The sequence below is a fragment of the Buceros rhinoceros genome, unplaced genomic scaffold (genome assembly GCF_000710305.1).
Source record: "Buceros rhinoceros silvestris isolate BGI_N320 unplaced genomic scaffold, ASM71030v1 scaffold17730, whole genome shotgun sequence".
NCBI lineage: Eukaryota > Metazoa > Chordata > Aves > Bucerotiformes > Bucerotidae > Buceros > Buceros rhinoceros.
Window position 1 is genome coordinate 19,947 of NW_010391478.1, and position 18,624 is coordinate 38,570.

At 40.3% G+C, this 18,624-nt stretch overlaps 1 protein-coding gene across 2 annotated transcripts in view; it reads left to right on the forward strand.

The window, feature by feature from the left end:
• UBE4B (ubiquitination factor E4B) overlaps window positions 1–18,624 on the forward strand; it is a 38,543-nt gene extending 19,919 nt beyond the window's left edge. For both annotated transcript variants that reach the window (XM_010141904.1, XM_010141912.1), the window contains 19 exons: window positions 981–1,095; window positions 3,009–3,092; window positions 4,582–4,638; window positions 5,021–5,144; window positions 5,270–5,361; window positions 5,845–5,958; window positions 6,919–7,117; window positions 7,357–7,495; window positions 9,733–9,832; window positions 10,544–10,671; window positions 11,047–11,145; window positions 11,950–12,185; window positions 12,744–12,870; window positions 13,168–13,312; window positions 14,361–14,495; window positions 14,857–15,048; window positions 17,323–17,497; window positions 17,984–18,130; window positions 18,527–18,624. In XM_010141904.1, coding sequence (XP_010140206.1) covers window positions 981–1,095; window positions 3,009–3,092; window positions 4,582–4,638; window positions 5,021–5,144; window positions 5,270–5,361; window positions 5,845–5,958; window positions 6,919–7,117; window positions 7,357–7,495; window positions 9,733–9,832; window positions 10,544–10,671; window positions 11,047–11,145; window positions 11,950–12,185; window positions 12,744–12,870; window positions 13,168–13,312; window positions 14,361–14,495; window positions 14,857–15,048; window positions 17,323–17,497; window positions 17,984–18,130; window positions 18,527–18,588 — 2,470 coding nt within the window. In that variant the 3' untranslated portion in view covers window positions 18,589–18,624. The remainder of the gene's footprint in view (window positions 1–980; window positions 1,096–3,008; window positions 3,093–4,581; window positions 4,639–5,020; window positions 5,145–5,269; window positions 5,362–5,844; window positions 5,959–6,918; window positions 7,118–7,356; window positions 7,496–9,732; window positions 9,833–10,543; window positions 10,672–11,046; window positions 11,146–11,949; window positions 12,186–12,743; window positions 12,871–13,167; window positions 13,313–14,360; window positions 14,496–14,856; window positions 15,049–17,322; window positions 17,498–17,983; window positions 18,131–18,526) is intronic.

Here is an 18,624-nt window from a genome sequence, read left to right on the forward strand (position 1 = left end):
CGGTTCAAGTGTTTTCTACTTATGTTTGGGTAAAATCATCCAGGTTGACATGAACATTTTGAACAGGGGACCTGGGTTAACCAAGCTGGTTTTTGCCTCCCCTCGTGCATAAACTGTTTTACTTGCAGATTGTTGGGGTGCTGCTCCTGTGAAAGTCAGTAACTCCTAGAGCTGCAGTAACCAGCTGAGAAACAGTCTTACCAAAACGTGTAGAAAAACCCGCTCAAGTGGTACAGCACTTATTTACGGCAGAGTTTACCAAAACAGATTTCTTAATGTAAATCTGTGCATGGATGTTCTACACTAAATCAGAACTCTGAGATTTCAAGTGCAGTTGTTTCACTAGCAGCCTGTTTAGTTGAAACAGTAAAACCATTTTTTAAACAGGATGTGGCTTTTAATAAAATCTGCATAATTGCATATTTGTTTCCAAACAATACTTATATAATCTTTAAAGGTGCACCAATTATCCACTGTGCTTTGAGATTAGTTTTGTCTTTCTGTGAACCAGTATTGACATAAGAATAAATTTTATGTATGTAATAAGGAAAAAGGTCCTTTTCCAAAAATCCTAAGGAGCAGTTAAAGTACTGTCTGTATTAATTCAGAAAAGACTAATGTTATGTTCTTCTTTAACCTGGAAAAACAAACATTAAAAAATGTTCCTTCACTAGTTGGTCTTAACAAAGGGTTTTTTCATTAGAGAGGAGTAGAAAAAGAACCAATTACTACACAGAAGCTGTTATTTTCTTCCAGCCTCATTAAACTAAAGTGTGATGTTGGCAGCAGCATCTGTTTCAGAATAACCTTTCCACAAGTAACTTGAAGACAAGGTTGGTTACTTCTGAAAAGACTAGGTGTGTCTACATGTTGATGATCCGCTTTCTGGCACACCCTTAGATGTGATTACTCTGACACTTTCGCAAATACTACTGCAAATAATCAGTAGTTTTGGATTTTTTTTTTTTATACAAATAAAGATCATTGCAGCAGCAGTCTCTGCTGGTACCGTATATGCTGTGTAGGAATCTCCCATTTGGCTTCATCCAAGAATTGGTGAGAACAACCTATCAGGATGAAGAGGTGTTCAAACAGGTAAGGCATAGGTAAAAATTAAATAATTACATGATTCTACTATTTGCAATATTCAAGAGAGTGGATTTCCAGAGGTTTATTCTGCATCTCATCATTCTTATACCTATTGGTTGCGCAAAACCAAACTTCAGTTGCTTGTTTTTAACTCATTTGGCATTTTGTAAAAAAGACTGACTTTCATTATTTTCTGGTTCTAATTATTAAAAGTGCATTTGTCAATAAGCAGCGCACATTTATGTAATGCTGAAGTGAACTGCTTGGAATATGCAGGCATAGATTACGGTATCGATCTTGGGTTTTTATCCTTCCATGCTTCTGTACAAAATAACCTAAAAATGTGTGTGTTAGACAGCAGCCTTCTGTGATCGTACTCGGAAAGGTTATTGTTTTTTCTGTCTTGCAGTCTTTACCATTCTTTGCAACTTTAACAGTTTGCATCTAAGGTGTGAAGAGCATTTTGCAAATCCTAGTCCCTCCATAGATACTGAGAAACATGACATGGTTTGTTCTGTGCCTCATAGTAGTTCACTGAGATGATGAAAAATCAGAACTGATGGGCCTACTAATTAAGACACAAAACTAGCAAATTACTGTCTAGCCTGTGTCCTCTTAAAGCAGATCAGTAGGTTGTGATTGTCTCTAACTAGTGCTTCTGCAGTGTTATGTGAGTATATATTATGATATATGTGAATATATATTATGCAGTATATTAGCTGTAGAGGGGCCTTCAGAATGGCATTTGATCCTTCCAATTTTGAAAAAAAGACGTTAGCTAATTTTTCTGTGTAGTGCAAGCACCTTTTAATAATTTATATCTCTGCCTGGACACCTTTTAATAGAGGTTCATGCAGTTGAAAGTAGATTTAAGACTTTCAAAGTGGTTATGGAGAGTGTTAAAGGTCACCTACCCTAGAGAAGAGAACAAGTCCTCTGGCTGAAAGAGACAACAACCTCGTTATAGTCCTCTTCTGTAATACAATTTTTAAAATATGTTTTGTCTTTTTATAGAGGCAACACAGTATAGTTAAATTCAAAACTCAACGGCACCTTTTGTTATTGTTGCAAAATTACTAGAAGGGTTTATTTTGTGAGGGTATACTTGTCAGAGCTTTGTGACGGGCACTTACTATTGGGTATAATCACTGTGGATTAATAAGTTCCTGTCCTGTCACTTCCTCTTTCATCATAACCCATGACTGCTGCTTGTTACCTTTACTCTTAGCACAGATACAGCTTGCCAGCACAAAACCAACTCGCTTACATGATGTGCAAAACTAAAGCTCTATTATTGCCCCAGGCGTACAGGCGGATAGTTACTACCCGTTTGGGCAATCAGGTTGTTGGAAATCTCCGCAGAACCTGTGCTCTCAGTTGTATCACATCCGTGCTTGCACTCACCCATAGAGTATCTCCAGCGACCCCATAGGAAGCGAGTGGGGGTTTTCCTGTGGGGTTTCCACACGCAGGGTACTTGGTGGAACGCCACCTGATTTTTGTCAATGTGCTGACATGATTTGTCAGCTTCTACTTGTATCTGTACTTTTGGGTCCAAATCTAGATGTACATATCTGGGCTTTTTTTGTTTGCAAAGTAAACATTTGGAAACAATTTAGAACATGGTCAGAAAAAGTATATACAAGTGCTTGGAAAGAAGTTTTTGTGGATAAGTCGTTATGCCAGGCATCAAGCCCATACATCACTTACACTGTATCACATACGTTGTTTTTCAGCTTTCAGTAATCTCTTAAGCTTTCAGGCTTAACTGATAGAAATTTAAAGGAAACATCTTAGTTTTTCTTTTGTGTAACTTGCAGTATTTGAAGAATGAACAGGCATGTCATGCTGTGTACAGCAATAGTGTCCTTTGATTGCTTCCTGTTCTTGAACAAAGTAATCTACTTCTGTTTCTGCAGATCTTTATTCCCATCTTGCAAGGCCTGGCTGCAGCTTCCAAAGAGTGCTCCCTTGATAGTGACAATTTTAAATACCCCCTTATGGTAAGGACTGTTCACTTCTAGAAGCAGTTTCCTTATGGTGATTGACAACTTACACAGATTCTATACAAGATAATGTACTTCATTTTGGGGATTTCTTTGATTAGTGGATTGCTATTAAAAATCCGGTAGAATCCGAATCCAAGAATATCTTAAGCTTTATGTACAGTGTTTGTATAGTGGGCTATTCAAATGTTTACATGTATTGCTTTTATTGTAAGATTAATCAGATGTATGGATTTCATCATGCACGCTAATTACAATACTGTGGGTGGTTATATAGCCTGCTAGGCTCCTCCCCACTTAAGCCTGGAAAATGAGGCCCATTGTCCATACCAGTGTTTGTTGGATTCACTTTTGTATGTGGGAAACTAAAATCTACTGCATTAAACCTAAAATTATTTGAATTGATGACTCTCTACATTAGGAAAACATCCTAATATTCCCTGGCTGGAAAGTTGCAGATTTTATTTTTAGGGTTTAAGTGCATACATTAGTCTTAAATCTGCTTTCTTCCCCCTGCTTTTATTGACAAAACAAAACAGTCTTTCAAAATGAATGTTTAGCCACGAAAGTGCAAGCTAAATTCTTGTCAGCCAAGAATTAGCATTCTCAGCTAATACCTTCAGATTTTTGGATCTTCAGCGTGTGATGCCAGAAAAGGCTGTTACATCTCGGGTTTAATTTGTACTTCAGGAAGGTAGCTGGACTGGGGTGCTGCAAAATGAATTTCTGCTGGTTGTATTATCTTGTGCTTCTATTATTGCCCCCAGTTTCAAGTGCAGACTGTTGCAGATTTGGCTGTTGGCTGCAAGTAAGGGCTGCTTGAAAGTGGTGTTCCATTTTGATCATCTCTAGCTGGCACCGTGTGCAACAAAAGGATGGAATAGTAGTTACTAGTTATCGATAACTGAGGAGTGAGAACGTACAATACAGGAGAAGGGGGATATGTGAAAGCCTACAGTATTTCTGTGTGTTCGGAGTCATCTGTTATAACCGCTTTCTTTTCTCTGTGCTGCAGTTGAAAATGAGTTAGAGATCTTGGATAGGATTCTTTGTTTCTGGCTTCTGAGTTCATCTGACATTTTTCCACTCTGATTCAAAAGACAAAGGCCTCGGTGTGTGTATAGAACAATCGCTCTATTTATTGTTGTTACTGACTTTTATGTGGCCGTTCAGGAGTCCAGCAAAGGCATTGTTATGTTCTGAGCAAACAATTTGCACAGCTAATTTTTGAAATAAATGCAATAATGTATTACCCTGTCAGACACGTTAGTTTTTTTGAGACAACGTGAAACAGATGTAAAAGCTAAATTGGGAGCAGGGTGTTCCTTTTGGACCTCCTCACTGCTGTAGAAGATGGAAGATTTTCCACTGATTAAAGGAAAAAGGTTTGGCTTTTTCAGCAGTTTACCATGTTAAGCTTGTTATTTGCAGACAGGTTACTTAAGAATAACACTCAAAAGTGATTTTTCCTGGGATTTCTCTGTAGGCACTATGTGAACTTTGTGAAATCAAGTTTGGGAAAACACACCCTATGTGCAGTTTGGTAAGTGTATCCAGTCTAGTTTGTTGTTTTGTTTTGGTTTTTTTTTCCCAAGTTAAAAAAAAACATGTATCTTATTTTGTTGTCTGTACCATATGATCCACATTGATAATATTCTTCAGAACTCTAAAATGTAGTATCTCATGCTAACAATAGTTTAAACTGCTAAAGAGAGTCCTTTTCTCTGAGAACTTAAGAAAACTGGGACAAGCGAGCCTTGCCTAGAATTGCTGAAATACTGGGGAGGTGTTTCCATTTAGCTCTCGGTGTGACTGAATGTGAAGAATCGAGGGCACGTGGCAAACAGAGAAAGGCGGCAATGCAGGTACAGTAGTATGGCTGACAGGCAGCTCTGATTAACTTGCTCTTTCTCATGTTTTTCTAGGTTGTCTCCTTGCCCTTGTGGTTACCTAAATCTTTAAGCGCAGGTGCAGGACGAGAGCTGCAAAGACTTTCTTATCTTGGAGCTTTCTTCAGTCTCTCTGTCTTTGCTGAAGATGATGTAAGTGGTACAGAAGGATGTTGATCGTAGCATGGTGGGGTTTGTTTGCTAGGTTTTTGTTTTGTCTGGTGTTTTCCCTTCCCCAATATACTCAATACATTTACCAATATTCGTTCTACTTTCAGAACAAAGTAGTTGAAAAGTACTTCTCAGGGCCTGCCATTACCCTTGAGAACACCCGGGTTGTTAGCCAGTCTTTGCAACATTACCTGGAATTAGCAAGGGTAAGTGTTCTCGTGTTTAAAAAAAAATGCCAAGTATTGTGGGTTTTTTGGTCTTGACATAGATGGTGAACGTAATCTGAAATAACCTAGCTTCTGTGTTAAACAGCAGATGTGTTAGGATATTGCTGGAGGGAATTAGGGAAAAAACCATATTGGAGTGCTACAAATATTCTTCTAGGCTGTAAGCCAGTTCAGAAAATATCAGAGCAGTTAGTCATGGATTATAGCTCATTTTAAAGGATGAGTAAAAAGATACATACTGTATTAGTAATGTGTGTGTTGCACTAGTCTTCTCTATATATTTTTTCTGTAACTAATGTCATAACTAAAAAGTTATGCATATAAAGTTGGCGTAAGACCATAATAGAAGTCGTAGTTAGTTTTGTGGAATTTATAGAACATGGAAGTACAGAGCAATAGAAGTCAGGAATGTGATGTTGAGAAGTACGTGCTACCTGACAGAATGTTTACTTGAAATTCCAGCAAGAGCTGTTCAAGATTCTGCATAGTATTTTACTGAACGGTGAAACGCGAGAAGCCGCTCTCAATTACATGGCAGCTGTTGTCAATGCCAACATGAAAAAGGCACAAATGCAGGTAAATAAGGGGAGTGCTCTTCCTGTGATTTGTGAATCCGGTCAGTGCATAAATAGCACTAGATGGCTCATGCAATGGCTCTTGAATGGAGGACAAAAGCATTTTGTATGCCTACGCACAGGCAAGAAGCCCCGCTGTACTAGTCTTTATCTCTTTCCTATTTCTGAAGCTATTTGGTTTTACCTATCTGATCAGTTCATCTTATTTCCTCTTCTAGGACTGACGTGTCACTTCATTCACCGGGATTTTATATTAGATGTTTAAAGCTTCATAATTGCCCCTGCCCCATCTATGGTGGCTTCATTCCAATTGTCTATGTTTAAAAATTTATTTCCCAGCTGGTACGGTGCTACAGCTTTGTTTGTATGGCTTCTCTAGAGGGAGCAATGCAATAGGAATTGGCGTGGTTCCAGGGAAACCACGGGGATGATATTTGGCCATTGTTTAATGCATTGCACTCACTTCCTCTGATACAATCTGTGCACGAACCCTGAACAGATGAAGTTTGCATCATTGCTACCTTCAAGTCCCCTTTTCGAAAGTAAACATTTGGAAACTTTGCTATGAATATTTCTGGGAAATTCCAGTGAAGAAGTGATAGGAACTTTGCACTGAAGATAAAACTCATGAAACTCTTTTGTTGTCATCAATATCTGTGGCAAACCATTCTCAAAAGAGGCACTTTTTAGCCCTTTTAATTTCCTATGTTGTTTTCTACTACTTTTTATGTTTGTTTAATGTTCTTGAGAATAACTACTTTGAACCGTAGAGGAAGATAATATACCTGAGTTAGTAAGTGACCTTCCCATTATCACAAAGGTCTCCTTAGAGTTCCACGTTCTTCACCATTTCTCCCTTTTTTGGAACATACATAATTCGTGTTGAATACAGTTAAAGCAGCAGAAAATGCTCTTGTACTGGTAAGCTCATCTCTTCAACTGTTCACGTTCTTACCCACAGACAGATGATCGTTTGGTATCTACAGACGGCTTTATGCTCAACTTCTTATGGGTACTACAGCAACTAAGTACGAAGATAAAGCTGGAAACGGTTGATCCCATGTACATATTTCATCCCAAGTGTCGTATTGACCTCCCAACAGATGAGACAAGAGTGAAGGCAACAATGGAGGATGTTGCAGCCTGGATTGCTGAACTTTGTGAGTACTCTTACTGGGTTATGTTAAGCATTTACTATGCCTTCTGTTTTTGATCCTGGAGGTACTTGGAAGAATTTGATTTCTAGCAAATAATTCTCCTATTCCTAAAGGCTTTTCCTTGATATACCATCTGCTCTTACTTGTTTTAAAAAAGTTCAGTTCAAGGTCTTGCCTCTACTTAAGACAGTGAATTTTGTAATTTGTTCACCTATACTGCTTTTTTTATGTTTGTTTTCTAGACGGGGATCCGTCTCCATTTTCTGAGCCGAAATTCCCAACAGAATGTTTCTTCCTAACCCTGCATGCCCATCATCTCTCAATCCTGCCAAGCTGCCGTCGGTACATACGTAGACTGCGGGCCATCAGGGAACTCAACAGGTTAGAAGCGGTTAATTATCTCATGCATCTGAGCATCTTAGCCCCCTAGCAATGCCCTCTTCTCACCATGGTGCCAGTCCTATAAACTTCATGGAAATTAGAATGACAGTTTGGGCAAAACTGTTGCTGATTACAGATCACCTGAACTACTTGTTAACTTGCTGCTTTTGGCCCTTAATGGATTTTTGCTTATGTTGAGGGACTGTAGCCGGGAATCAGGAATTCAGATAGCAGTGGGTGGAGGATGCTGGTTACACAAACAGCTCAAACTGGGGAGAAGACCGTTCTGTTTAAAGATAGTTGAATTATCTTCAGAGTGTTTTAGGATTCATGACATTCTGTAACGCTGTTTGTTATAACTTAATCTGTGGTGTGGTTGATGGTGAGTGGACTTCAGTCCCTCATTCTGACACAGCTGCAGGAGTGCATGTAAAGTTACGTGGCTCATAATCAAATCATTGTAGATGATCTGTGATTTCAGAAACGACCTTCTTAGTTGTGCCTGAGCTGTTTTGTACCCCCCAGAAAATATTTACCATTTTTCCCTTGACGTCTGAGGTGGAATAACTTTTACTCGAGGCAGGAGGATGGAAGCCTTCAGCAGTAGGCTCTTAGCATTGTTGATGTACGTTTCATTCAGCATCTGGTTTACCATTTTAAAAATCATAAATTAAAGTTATGATGTTGACATGAAAATGCTGCTGTTTTCCATTTCTCTTGGCATAAATTCAATTAGACTTTTATAGTTGGTAAACCTCGAAGAATACTCTGTTAAAATTAGAACAGATTTTTGTATCATCAGTATTTTCCATTGTTTATAATAGCACTTGCTGCATCTTGGTAAGTGTTCCTTGGCAGTAATACCATGGGCTCATTACAGGATTTTTGGACTGCATTCGTAGTGATTTTTGTTTTTAGTTTTGAAAGCACATGCAGGCCAATAACCTGGGAAGCTGCAGAAAGCAGAGCAGGAAGAGTCAGCGTATCTTAGTGTTTTCATATTACCAGCCTGTGGATGACTTGTGAATAAGCTGTACGTTTGGCTTGAAAAAGGAATTGCTGCTTTTTCCTTTTTTAGAATTGTTGTGATGGAGCTGCTTATGCTGCAGTCTCCACGTAATGGTGCAGAGTGAAGAGCTCTGGGCTTTTACTGACATCGATAGGACCTTAGTGCTCAGCAGTTTCCGTGAATTGTTTGGTTGCTTGCAGCACTAGGCAACGTAGGTGTTGGTAGTAAAGAAATGACACTGCATGTTTTTCTGCCGTAGGCAAATCAATGTGGAAAAGAATTTGTATTTACAGGTGGGATGAAAAGGGACTGTATTCCTATAGTTCCATATGTTGAGTTCTGTTCTACTCAGCTGCCCTTCCTAAAAAAGGATTAAGATAGGGGAATACATGGGATTTTTTTAATGTAAATGGTGTGAGTAATGTACATTTAAGTTCTCTCCTCTGTGGGGCAGAGTGTGAAAATGGGTAAGGGAGGGGCGGTAATATCAACCACCTTGATTTACTGGTCCTTATGCTGACAGGGAGACTACAGACTGTCCATGCGTTGTACTCTGCAAACCTGAATTTTATGAGGAGTGGAGCATGAGAGGGGTAGAAGGAGACTGCAGAAAATCATTTACCTTTGTGGAACATGGGGAAAATACACGGGATGCAGACTTGTACCTTTCTTGGGCAAGGGAAGGTGTTTCTAACAAGTCCTGTTAGCCACCTTTTTCTTCCTTAGCTGATTTTGTTTTCTGTTTTGCCTTCTGATGCTAGAAGACGAATGAGGTCTCTAAGTAACTCGTTAACTGGACCAGCCCTTCTTTGTGTTAGGGTTGATTTTAGGGATAATTTCAACGACATCCTTTTAACCTTACTTTAGCGACTGTAGACTTCAGTGCTTCAGAAAAATGGATAAATTAACTTTGTCAGGCAGGATAGATCCCTTCTGTTTGTTGCATGGTCTTTTTGGTTTTTTGCACTGTTCTGACTTGCCTGACAGGCATCTCTCTGTTGGACCTGGTGTATGTAGTGCCGTTGAATGCACACTGGGCAGATGTCCAGCCTGCATTTACAGACGCAATTTTTTTGTTCTGATGATGGGTAAGTTCTATGAAAATTATAAGCTTCCCCCCACTTCTCAGTATTTCCTTGATATTCAGCAGATAAGTAGGTTAAATGCCTTGTAGATGGCAGTGCATATCCCCTCTGTCACGATAACCAATACTGCATATGGTTTTCAGGACTGTTGAAGATTTGAAAAACAATGAAAGTCAGTGGAAGGATTCTCCTCTGGCTACCAGGCATCGCGAAATGCTGAAACGGTGCAAGACACAGCTTAAGGTTTGTGAGTGATTCAGTTCTCAAATGCCCTTGTCAGCCTGTCTGTGTGTTTATGTCCTCATGTTTAAATGCAACTTCCCACGGATGCTCCTTGAATATGGTGGTTTTGAATCTGTGTGAGTGTGAGTGCTGCGCTGATGGTACGATACAGCATTAACAGTGAATTTAAAATTCAGAGGAGTACCAAGGTTAACTTGGGCATTGTTCCTCAGAAAGAAGAAAATAGTATTTTTCTTGGCGAGAGAATAAGCAAAGGGATTGGGATTTGTTCAGGGGTGGGTGTGTGTGTACAATCCGTGCCCAAGATGGAGATGGAACTCTCGAGTCCCTTTACCTCATGGAGAATTCTTGCAAAGATGAGTATGCTGGAATCCTCTCTTTTGAAGGTCTGTCCTGCTTAAGTCTTCCAAGTACAAACTGACACAAATTTTCTGACCTATATCACTTTGTCCCACTTTGATGCCTTTGTTATTTCTTTTATTGTTTCCATAAAGCTTGTAAAAGGCTCCTCTGTCCCTGCAACTCTGAATGATGTGTGTGGTTTTCTTGATATGTGGGGACTTAAGTGCCTTGTTTTCTCAAATAAGAGCATATTTTAAGAAGAGACCATTGTGTAATTGTCCTAATTCAGACGTATTGATAGCTTGGATAGGCTTGACCTCCCTTTATGTTGTTTTGCCCTGGATTAGTTTTTGTGTGCATGTTCTGCAGAAACTGGTGAGGTGCAAGGCTTGTGCAGATGCTGGTTTGCTGGATGAAAACTTTCTCAGGAGATGTCTGAATTTCTATGGCATGGTGATTCAGCTGATGCTTCGCATTCTTGACCCTGCCTATCCCAAGTGAGTCTCGGGATTATCTGTGTAAACTCTATCAAAGATACTTCAGATCACATTGGATTGTTCACTGAATTTCGCAAATGCTGTTGAAGAAAATTCTACAGTTGCTTTTTTACATGATTGTTACTTTATTGATGTCAGTGGCATTCATTCTTGCATGGAATATATGTCTGTCTTATAGTTTAAGGGTCAGTTGCAAGGGAGAGGAACCCTCAGGTGCATTTAGTACACTCGAAGTACTGAGGTGGAATTTTAAAGAGTCTGTTTCAGAACTCCCTTGAAGTGTTCCCGTAGGAGAATTCCTTAAGAGAGCTGGTGACACTTTCTACTTAACCCTGCTGTGTTACTGTCCTGTCTGTTGTCTCTTTTATTCTACAGCATAAAATTGCCTTTAACTCCTGAAGTTCCGAAAGTATTTGCAGCATTACCAGAGTTTTACGTGGAAGATGTTGCTGAATTTTTATTTTTTATTGTACAGTAAGTAAAGTTGTATCTAAAGGAAGTTTGTACTACCATTTACCTCTGAAACATAAATCTAGGGTGTGAAAGCAGTTTCCTAGTTATGTGGTGGTTAATATTCTGGTTTTTAACAGCAGCCATGATCTTATGGCACTGGCAGGCATTGCTGCAGCTACAATGACTAGATGGGCTCCACAGTCCTTCTAACGTAATTTTTTTGTGAAAGAAAGTTTAAGCTGTCTTGATTCCCTCCACCCAAGAATTTTTTTTGTGGTTTGGAGAGAAATTTTTTTGATCTCATGTGTTAAATCATCACTAGAATAATATTTTTCAGAAGTCATAGGTGAGTAGGGAATTTCCCCATTTATCAGTTTGCTGGGATGAAATGCATATGTTGGTTGTAGCAGGTTAGTTGGCATGAATGCTGTTAAGATCCTGGAGTTCTGAAGCTGGTCACTTCCTTCTTGTAAATGTGCCTTCAAATTCAGGCTTCGCTGTGTTGTGCGATGAGGAGGTGTTTGCTTTTGCCTTCCTGAGGTGCTGTTATAGTGGTCCTTCCTAGCAATTTTGCTATTATGGGCAACGAAAGAACACGATAGTGTTTCTGGCTAAAATTCAGCTCCCAGCGAACAGCTGGCAAGGCCTTCTGGAAGGGGAAGAATCTAGTTTCTGTAGAGAGAGAGAGGGAATTATGATATAATGACTAAATTTTTCTGGTTGCTTATGAGTGATCTGAACTTACTTGACGTATGTGATGCATTTTCTGCAGGCAATATACAGGGTTCTGGTTTTTAATTTTGTTCTCCTTATCTCCCTTATCAGATATGCTCCTCAGGTGCTTTATGAGCCCTGTACTCAGGACATAGTGATGTTCCTTGTTGTGATGCTGTGCAACCAGAACTACATCCGAAATCCTTACTTGGTAGCCAAGCTGGTGGAGGTGATGTTCATGACAAATCCAGCTGTTCAGCCTCGGACACAGAAGTTCTTTGAAATGATTGAGAATCATCCTCTCTCCACTAAATTGTTAGTCCCCTCCTTGATGAAGTTTTACACAGGTAAGTGCGTGAGAATTCTAGTCCTTTCACAAGCTGCTGTGCACAACTCTAGCACGGCAGATGGAGGTGACAATTGTTTTTATGGTGCTTAAGAGTCTAAACTGGAAGTTTTTTGTTTGCTTTGTAAGGGAGAATTGGGATTTTAAAACTTCAGACCACAGTTTTTTCTAGTCCTGTAGATTGGGATGCTTCAGGAGGGCTTAGCACTTTCTATAGGTGCAATTTTTGCAGTGTTCCCGGAGTTTTCTTGTAAGCGAAGTTTTAGACTGTGGGATGAAGAGCAGAGTGGAGTTGAGTAGAACAGAAAGTTCTGTTTTTCTGACAAGTTTTTCTTCAGAAATGAGGTTGGTTCTGGATTAAAAAATGGGCGGTGCTGCTGCTTCTTCTAATGGGGTTTGAGATGGAGACTTCTGAACAGGAGTGATGCTTCTTCTCTTAAAGCTTGGTGCTTGCAGCTCATCACACTGGAGACAGCAGGGGAGAGATACAGTGTGTTGCAGGTGAATCCTGGTGTGAAAGAGGTTTGATTTCAGTTCTGGGATCTGTTTTCTTTTCCAGATGTTGAACATACTGGAGCCACTAGTGAATTCTATGACAAGTTTACAATCCGCTACCACATCAGCACCATTTTTAAAAGCCTCTGGCAGAATATAGCTCACCATGGTACATTTATGGAAGAGTTCAAGTGAGTAAGAACTTGTGTATAATGCTGCTTCCTGTCATGCAGGCTGCAGGGCAGTGGCCTGAGGAGGCCGTTGCCATTGGGAATGGGTGATGCTGCTTTCCATTGTATTTTAAATGGCAACCCCTTCCAGTAGAGCTGGAGTGTTTCTAAACTGAGCTCTGGACACCACAATCAACTTGGCTTGGGGAATGGGATCACGATTCGAAACAGGCAGTGCAGAGGGAGTGTTGCTGGGCTTGCAGTCTGGTCTGCACACCCATCTACTCTGCCGTGATAACTGTGTTTCAATGTTTTCAGCTCTGGGAAGCAGTTTGTTCGCTACATCAACATGCTGATAAATGACACAACTTTCTTGCTGGATGAGAGTCTGGAGTCCCTAAAACGTATCCATGAAGTGCAAGAGGAGATGAAGAATAAAGAACAATGGGACCTGCTGCCCAGGGTGAACAGAGCTGTTTTTCAAAGTGCCCTTTACTTAATTCTGATTTTTTAATACAAGACCATTAAAAAACCTTTTTAATAAGGGGCAGCACCAAAGAGCTGCTCATGAGAAGCAGTTCCCGATGCTTTTTCTTGCTGCCAGTATGACTGTGGTCACTCTGGATGACATTCTGCAAAAAACTTCATTCTGCATAGTTACGTTGTGGCTGGCAAAGGGTGGTGTGAAGTGGAAATAGTATAAAGTTTTAAATTACTGCACACTTTAAGTGGAGAAACTGAGACTTTAACCTTCTTGAAGGAGGTTTTGGAAGATGCTTGCCAGCTGAATTGACTTCAAGGAATAAAGCTTTTATTTTGTTAATGCATTGATCCTGGATAGATTTGGTGCAGACCATTAGAGTCCTATACCTCAGACCTTAGGCTGATTAAACAATAATTGTGTGTGGTGACCCTCCAATGTCAGGTATTTCTATTCTAAGGTTATTGATTAAAAAAACCCCAAAAGCTATGTTTGAAAATAAAAACTATGAAGATCGTGTTTGTTAAACTTATTCTGGTTTGCTCTTCTGAAGCCTTTCTTGTTTGTGCCTACAAGCGAGGTGATGCCGTTACTGTAGTGACAAAATGAGCTGGTACAAAATCTACAGCTTATCCAGGGTGGAGTGTTTATTACTTACGATGGTGCATTAATTAGAACCTCCTTTGACTCTCGGATCCCAAGCTGGTTTCGAAGTATTGGCATTTGGGTGGAAATGAAGCATAACCCAGTTCTGCAGCTGTGAGGAGCAGTTACAGGATGTAAAGAGACTCAATTACCATGGAGTCTTGTGATACCACTTGAATTTATTTTTTAGTGCTGCAGAATTCTGGAAAATTGGTGCAGACTTTAGTGTTGGGTAGGAAAAGTGAAAGGTATCACATCTGGGTTTGAATTGCCATCTCTTCTTTAGTCTGTCTAGATGGTGTTGGCATTATGGCTGTTAGAGTTTTGATGGGTGATGATGTCGGAAATTCTGCAGACTTGTAACCACTGAATGTTTGTTTTCTAGGATCAACAACAGGCTCGGCAGTCGCAGCTGGCTCAGGATGAGCGTGTTTCTCGTTCATATCTTGCCCTGGCAACAGAAACTGTTGATATGTTCCATATCCTTACTAAGCAGGTTCAAAAGCCTTTTCTCAGACCTGTAAGTCCCGCTCAGGTTTGACTTGGTTTCTAGCTTCTCTAGCATGTCTGCTGTTGGATAATAACCTGGAATGTTTGGTAGCCCTTTGTCTCCATTCTCCTCCCCTTTCTCCAGCTCACTGAAATTTAATTGCTGTTGAAGTTATTTGATGTTAAGAGCATTACCTGAGTCACCGAGGTGGTGCGACCTTTCTAGACAGAAGCTGTTCGCATTTTTTTTTAATGAAAAGTATGTATAAAGAAGTCATTTTCTCCAAGCCTAAAAATGATAATTTTGTTAGTTGTTAATTCCCGATCTTGCTGTCTGCAAAACTAGGGATAACCTTTATCGCTGTGACCTGTGTTTTACTTTGGTCTTGCAGGAACTTGGACCGCGATTGGCTGCGATGCTGAACTTTAACTTACAGCAACTCTGTGGCCCCAAGTGCCGTGACCTGAAAGTCGAAAACCCTGAGAAATATGGGTTTGAACCAAAGAAGCTGTTGGACCAACTGACTGACATTTATCTACAGCTCGATTGTGCTCGCTTTGCTAAAGCAATTGCTGATGATCAGGTGAGCTCCAAAAAGATGAGAGCGGAAGAGCAAAAGCCCTGTGGACAAACAGGACTTTGCAGAATGCTCTAGAACTACAGTTTCATCGTACCTGTGTGCTGCCACCCAGTTTCCATCACAGATGCTTGCAATTTGTTTTCCTTCAGCAGATCATCTCTGTTCATATTCTGCCCGCTCTCTTAGATGGGTATGTTTTCACAGAGTTTTGCAAACCCATAGACACACACAAACATCTGCCGCACTTCACACACACGGGAAATGTCCTGAGCTGTCGTGGCTTGTGAGCTGCAGCCTCATTGTCAGTTATCAGAAGTACTTTGTCCTAATTCTGCAAGTGGGAAAACTGAAAAATACGAAGAGTTTTGACTACCTCCCCACTTCCTCATCAAGAACACATGGAACAGGCGGAGCTGGGACTGAGAAATAAGAGCTCCTTTAACGATCCAGTGCTCGTTCTCTAGCCTAACAGCTTGCAAATCGTATGTCCTTTTAGATCATGTGTAGTAAACTGGCAGACTGCAGCGCACGTGGGTCACCTTTGAACTGCTCAGGGTAGCCCTCAGAGCAGAATGCTCACTCTTAAGGTAGATAAGCCGTCACACACCTCTGTGTTCTTGTGAAATTGTCTTATCTACTGAACTGTGTCTCTCCACGCCTGTTTCTTATAATACAAACTTCTCAAAATCTAGAGGAAAAACGTGTTCTCAACGGCTATTTGAAATTCTAGTGGAAGCTGTTTTACAGTACATGAGGCTGAATTTGCATGTCTGGTGAAGCAGAGGTGTCAGAGCAGCTCATCATCTTTTCTCTGTAATGATTTAAGCTCTGATAATGGAGACAGCATCAGTAACACTTCTGAAACAGACCTCATGTGTCTGCATGTGCGGAGCGAGCCTGCGGTGGATTTTTTGTGCTGTTCAGTACATATAAAAGTGAGAATGTTACCCATCGTTCATTCATTGATGCTAGCCCCAGCCATGACATAGGGATTAAAAAGAAAGGAGCCTGCTGGTGTGGGAACTGGAATAAAGCTTAATTAACAAAGTAGCCCTTCATAAAAAGCAGAGGGAGTGAGTAGTATCTTGGAAACTGTCAATGACAGGAAAGAAACACCAAGGAAATGCACAGTTGGTTAATGGCTACTGGTATTAGGAGGAAAAAACAAAACAAACCAGACAAAAAGTTGCTTGATCATGGCAGAGTCTCTAAAGCATTTTGATACATCTCCTGTTTGGAAATCCTAGCACGTATTAGAAGGAATCTAAAAACGTTTCTAAAGCCCTGGGCATGTTGCCACAGTTCTGTTCTCCTCTGCGGACTAGAAAGGAGTTTGGGTGGGCACTGTGTGTCCTAAGTAGTGAATGGTATTTCTTGGGGCGCTGTAGCATAGATGAAAGAAGTAGAGCTGTGATGAACATTTTAAAATCCCCAGGGAAAACAGAAATCTGTAAGACTTCGTGTGTTTTGTTTTGTCACTTAATTCAACCTTGCACTGCAGTGTAAATAAGTTTTTATTAAAAGGCTTATATCAAAACGTGGCATTGTGAACTGAAAAGAAAATGGTGTCTTTAGAACATAAGCAGCTTTCAGAAGTCCTTGCCCAGCTTTCTTTTTTCACATGAAAGAAACACTTGCTTCAGTTGAAACTATGGGATAGGCGTTTGGTCTCTGAGTGTTGCACTGTGGAGCTGCACGGTACATACCGCTCCGGTTGGCAAGTTTCCAGCAAGTATTAGCTCCCCCAGTTGTCTTTCTACTTTTGCAACATCCTGGGGTGGGGTTTTTCTTTGTTTTTGTTTTGGTTAGGAGAAGGAATCACTTCTTTCCCAGTACTGCCTTGCACATTATCACATTAGTTAAGAAATCAGAAAATTTTTCATTTTAAGCTGTATTTTCAGCCAAGACTTGTGAGAACAAGAATATAGACAGGACTGGCAAGAGAGATGTTTTGTCTAAGGAACAATTCTAGTAACTATAGTCAGCCTCTCAGAGTGTCTTACTCATTTTGATTAGGTGATGTTGCTTTTTTTTTTTTCCTGAACAGTTCTACTGTGGTGATGACCAGTAAAAAAGTGTAAGTCCACCCCGAAGTCGATATTTTGGTGCGAGATGAAATATTATCTGCATACTCTTTTTCTGTCCGATGTAATGTTGAGGTTTCATTGATTCCCTCCTTCTGAAGTTTTAAAAACGCATTAAAAGATCTTTAGAATTTTTGTGGCACGTTAGGATACTACAGCTCAGCCACCTTGACTTTTTATGCTTTGCTTGTAGAGGTCCTACAGTAAAGAGCTCTTTGAGGAGGTTATCTCGAAGATGAGAAAAGCTGGAATCAAGTCAACCATAGCAATAGAGAAATTCAAACTGCTGGCAGAGAAAGTGGAGGAGATTGTTGCCAAGAATGCCCGTGCAGAGATTGATTACAGCGATGCACCTGATGAATTCAGAGGCAAGTTGAGTTTTCTAAAAACTGACTTTTTAAGAGAAGCAGCATTTATTTTGTGACATGGAGTTTAAATATGAGGATGTATTAGTAGAAACTATGTATTGTTTGTGAAGCCTTGCATCCTGCTCTATTTCAATTAAATAGTTAAGTAAATATAGGGACCAAAGGGTTTGTTTTTCCCTGGGATTGTACCCTCTAGTCCTATTCATGTTTTGCTTATGTTAAAATAGTAATTGAAAACAAACAAACAAAAAAACCCAAAAACCCAAATCTGAAAATAGGGTGAAAATAACTAGTGCTTAGTCCCAACTCAGAAAAAGGAAAGCATTATAAAAGGCTAAAGTCGACTGCTCGTTGTAACCCTTTCTTTAACTTCAGCAATATACCTGATCGGGGACCCTGAATATCAGTTCTGCGCCGTTGTTTCGTGTGCAGATAAAATGTGTAACTCTTGCCCTCAGTGTAATGAGGAGGCTCTTGTGCCCTCAGATCCGCTGATGGACACTCTGATGACTGATCCTGTGAGGTTGCCATCCGGAACCATTATGGACAGGTCAATCATCCTGAGGCATCTGTTGAACTCCTCCACTGATCCTTTCAATCGTCAGACGCTGACAGAAAATATGCTGGAACCAGGTAACAGATTAACAGTTAGCGATGGAGCTGTGCGCTGGGGCACACAACTTGTGTGCAGTTTCCTCCGGTTGCCTTCAGGTGATAACATTGAAGCCTCAGGAGAGGGAACAGTTCTTCCATCTCATCTTGCCCAGCAAAGTTCATTTCCTTTTGTGGGGGGGAAGAAACCCCACACCCTTGTCTTCATTAACTACTGGGCTAAAGGATATTATTACAGTGGGTAACTGAGTAGTTAATTTACTCAAAGCTGTGCAGAAAATAGTAGTTGATGTATCCTGATCTAGAAAAGAAGTTGCAGTTGGTCAGGAGGAGCTTTTGTATAGTAGAATTACTCACTGATTTAAATGGTAAGTTAATAGTTCTTTTTTTTTTTTTTCCTCCTCTTTACACCATCAGTGCCAGAACTTAAAGAGCAAATCCAAGCCTGGATGAGAGACAAGCAGAATGCTGACCATTGAACTGCCCTTGCAGTGCACGCCGCCACCAGTGGGAAG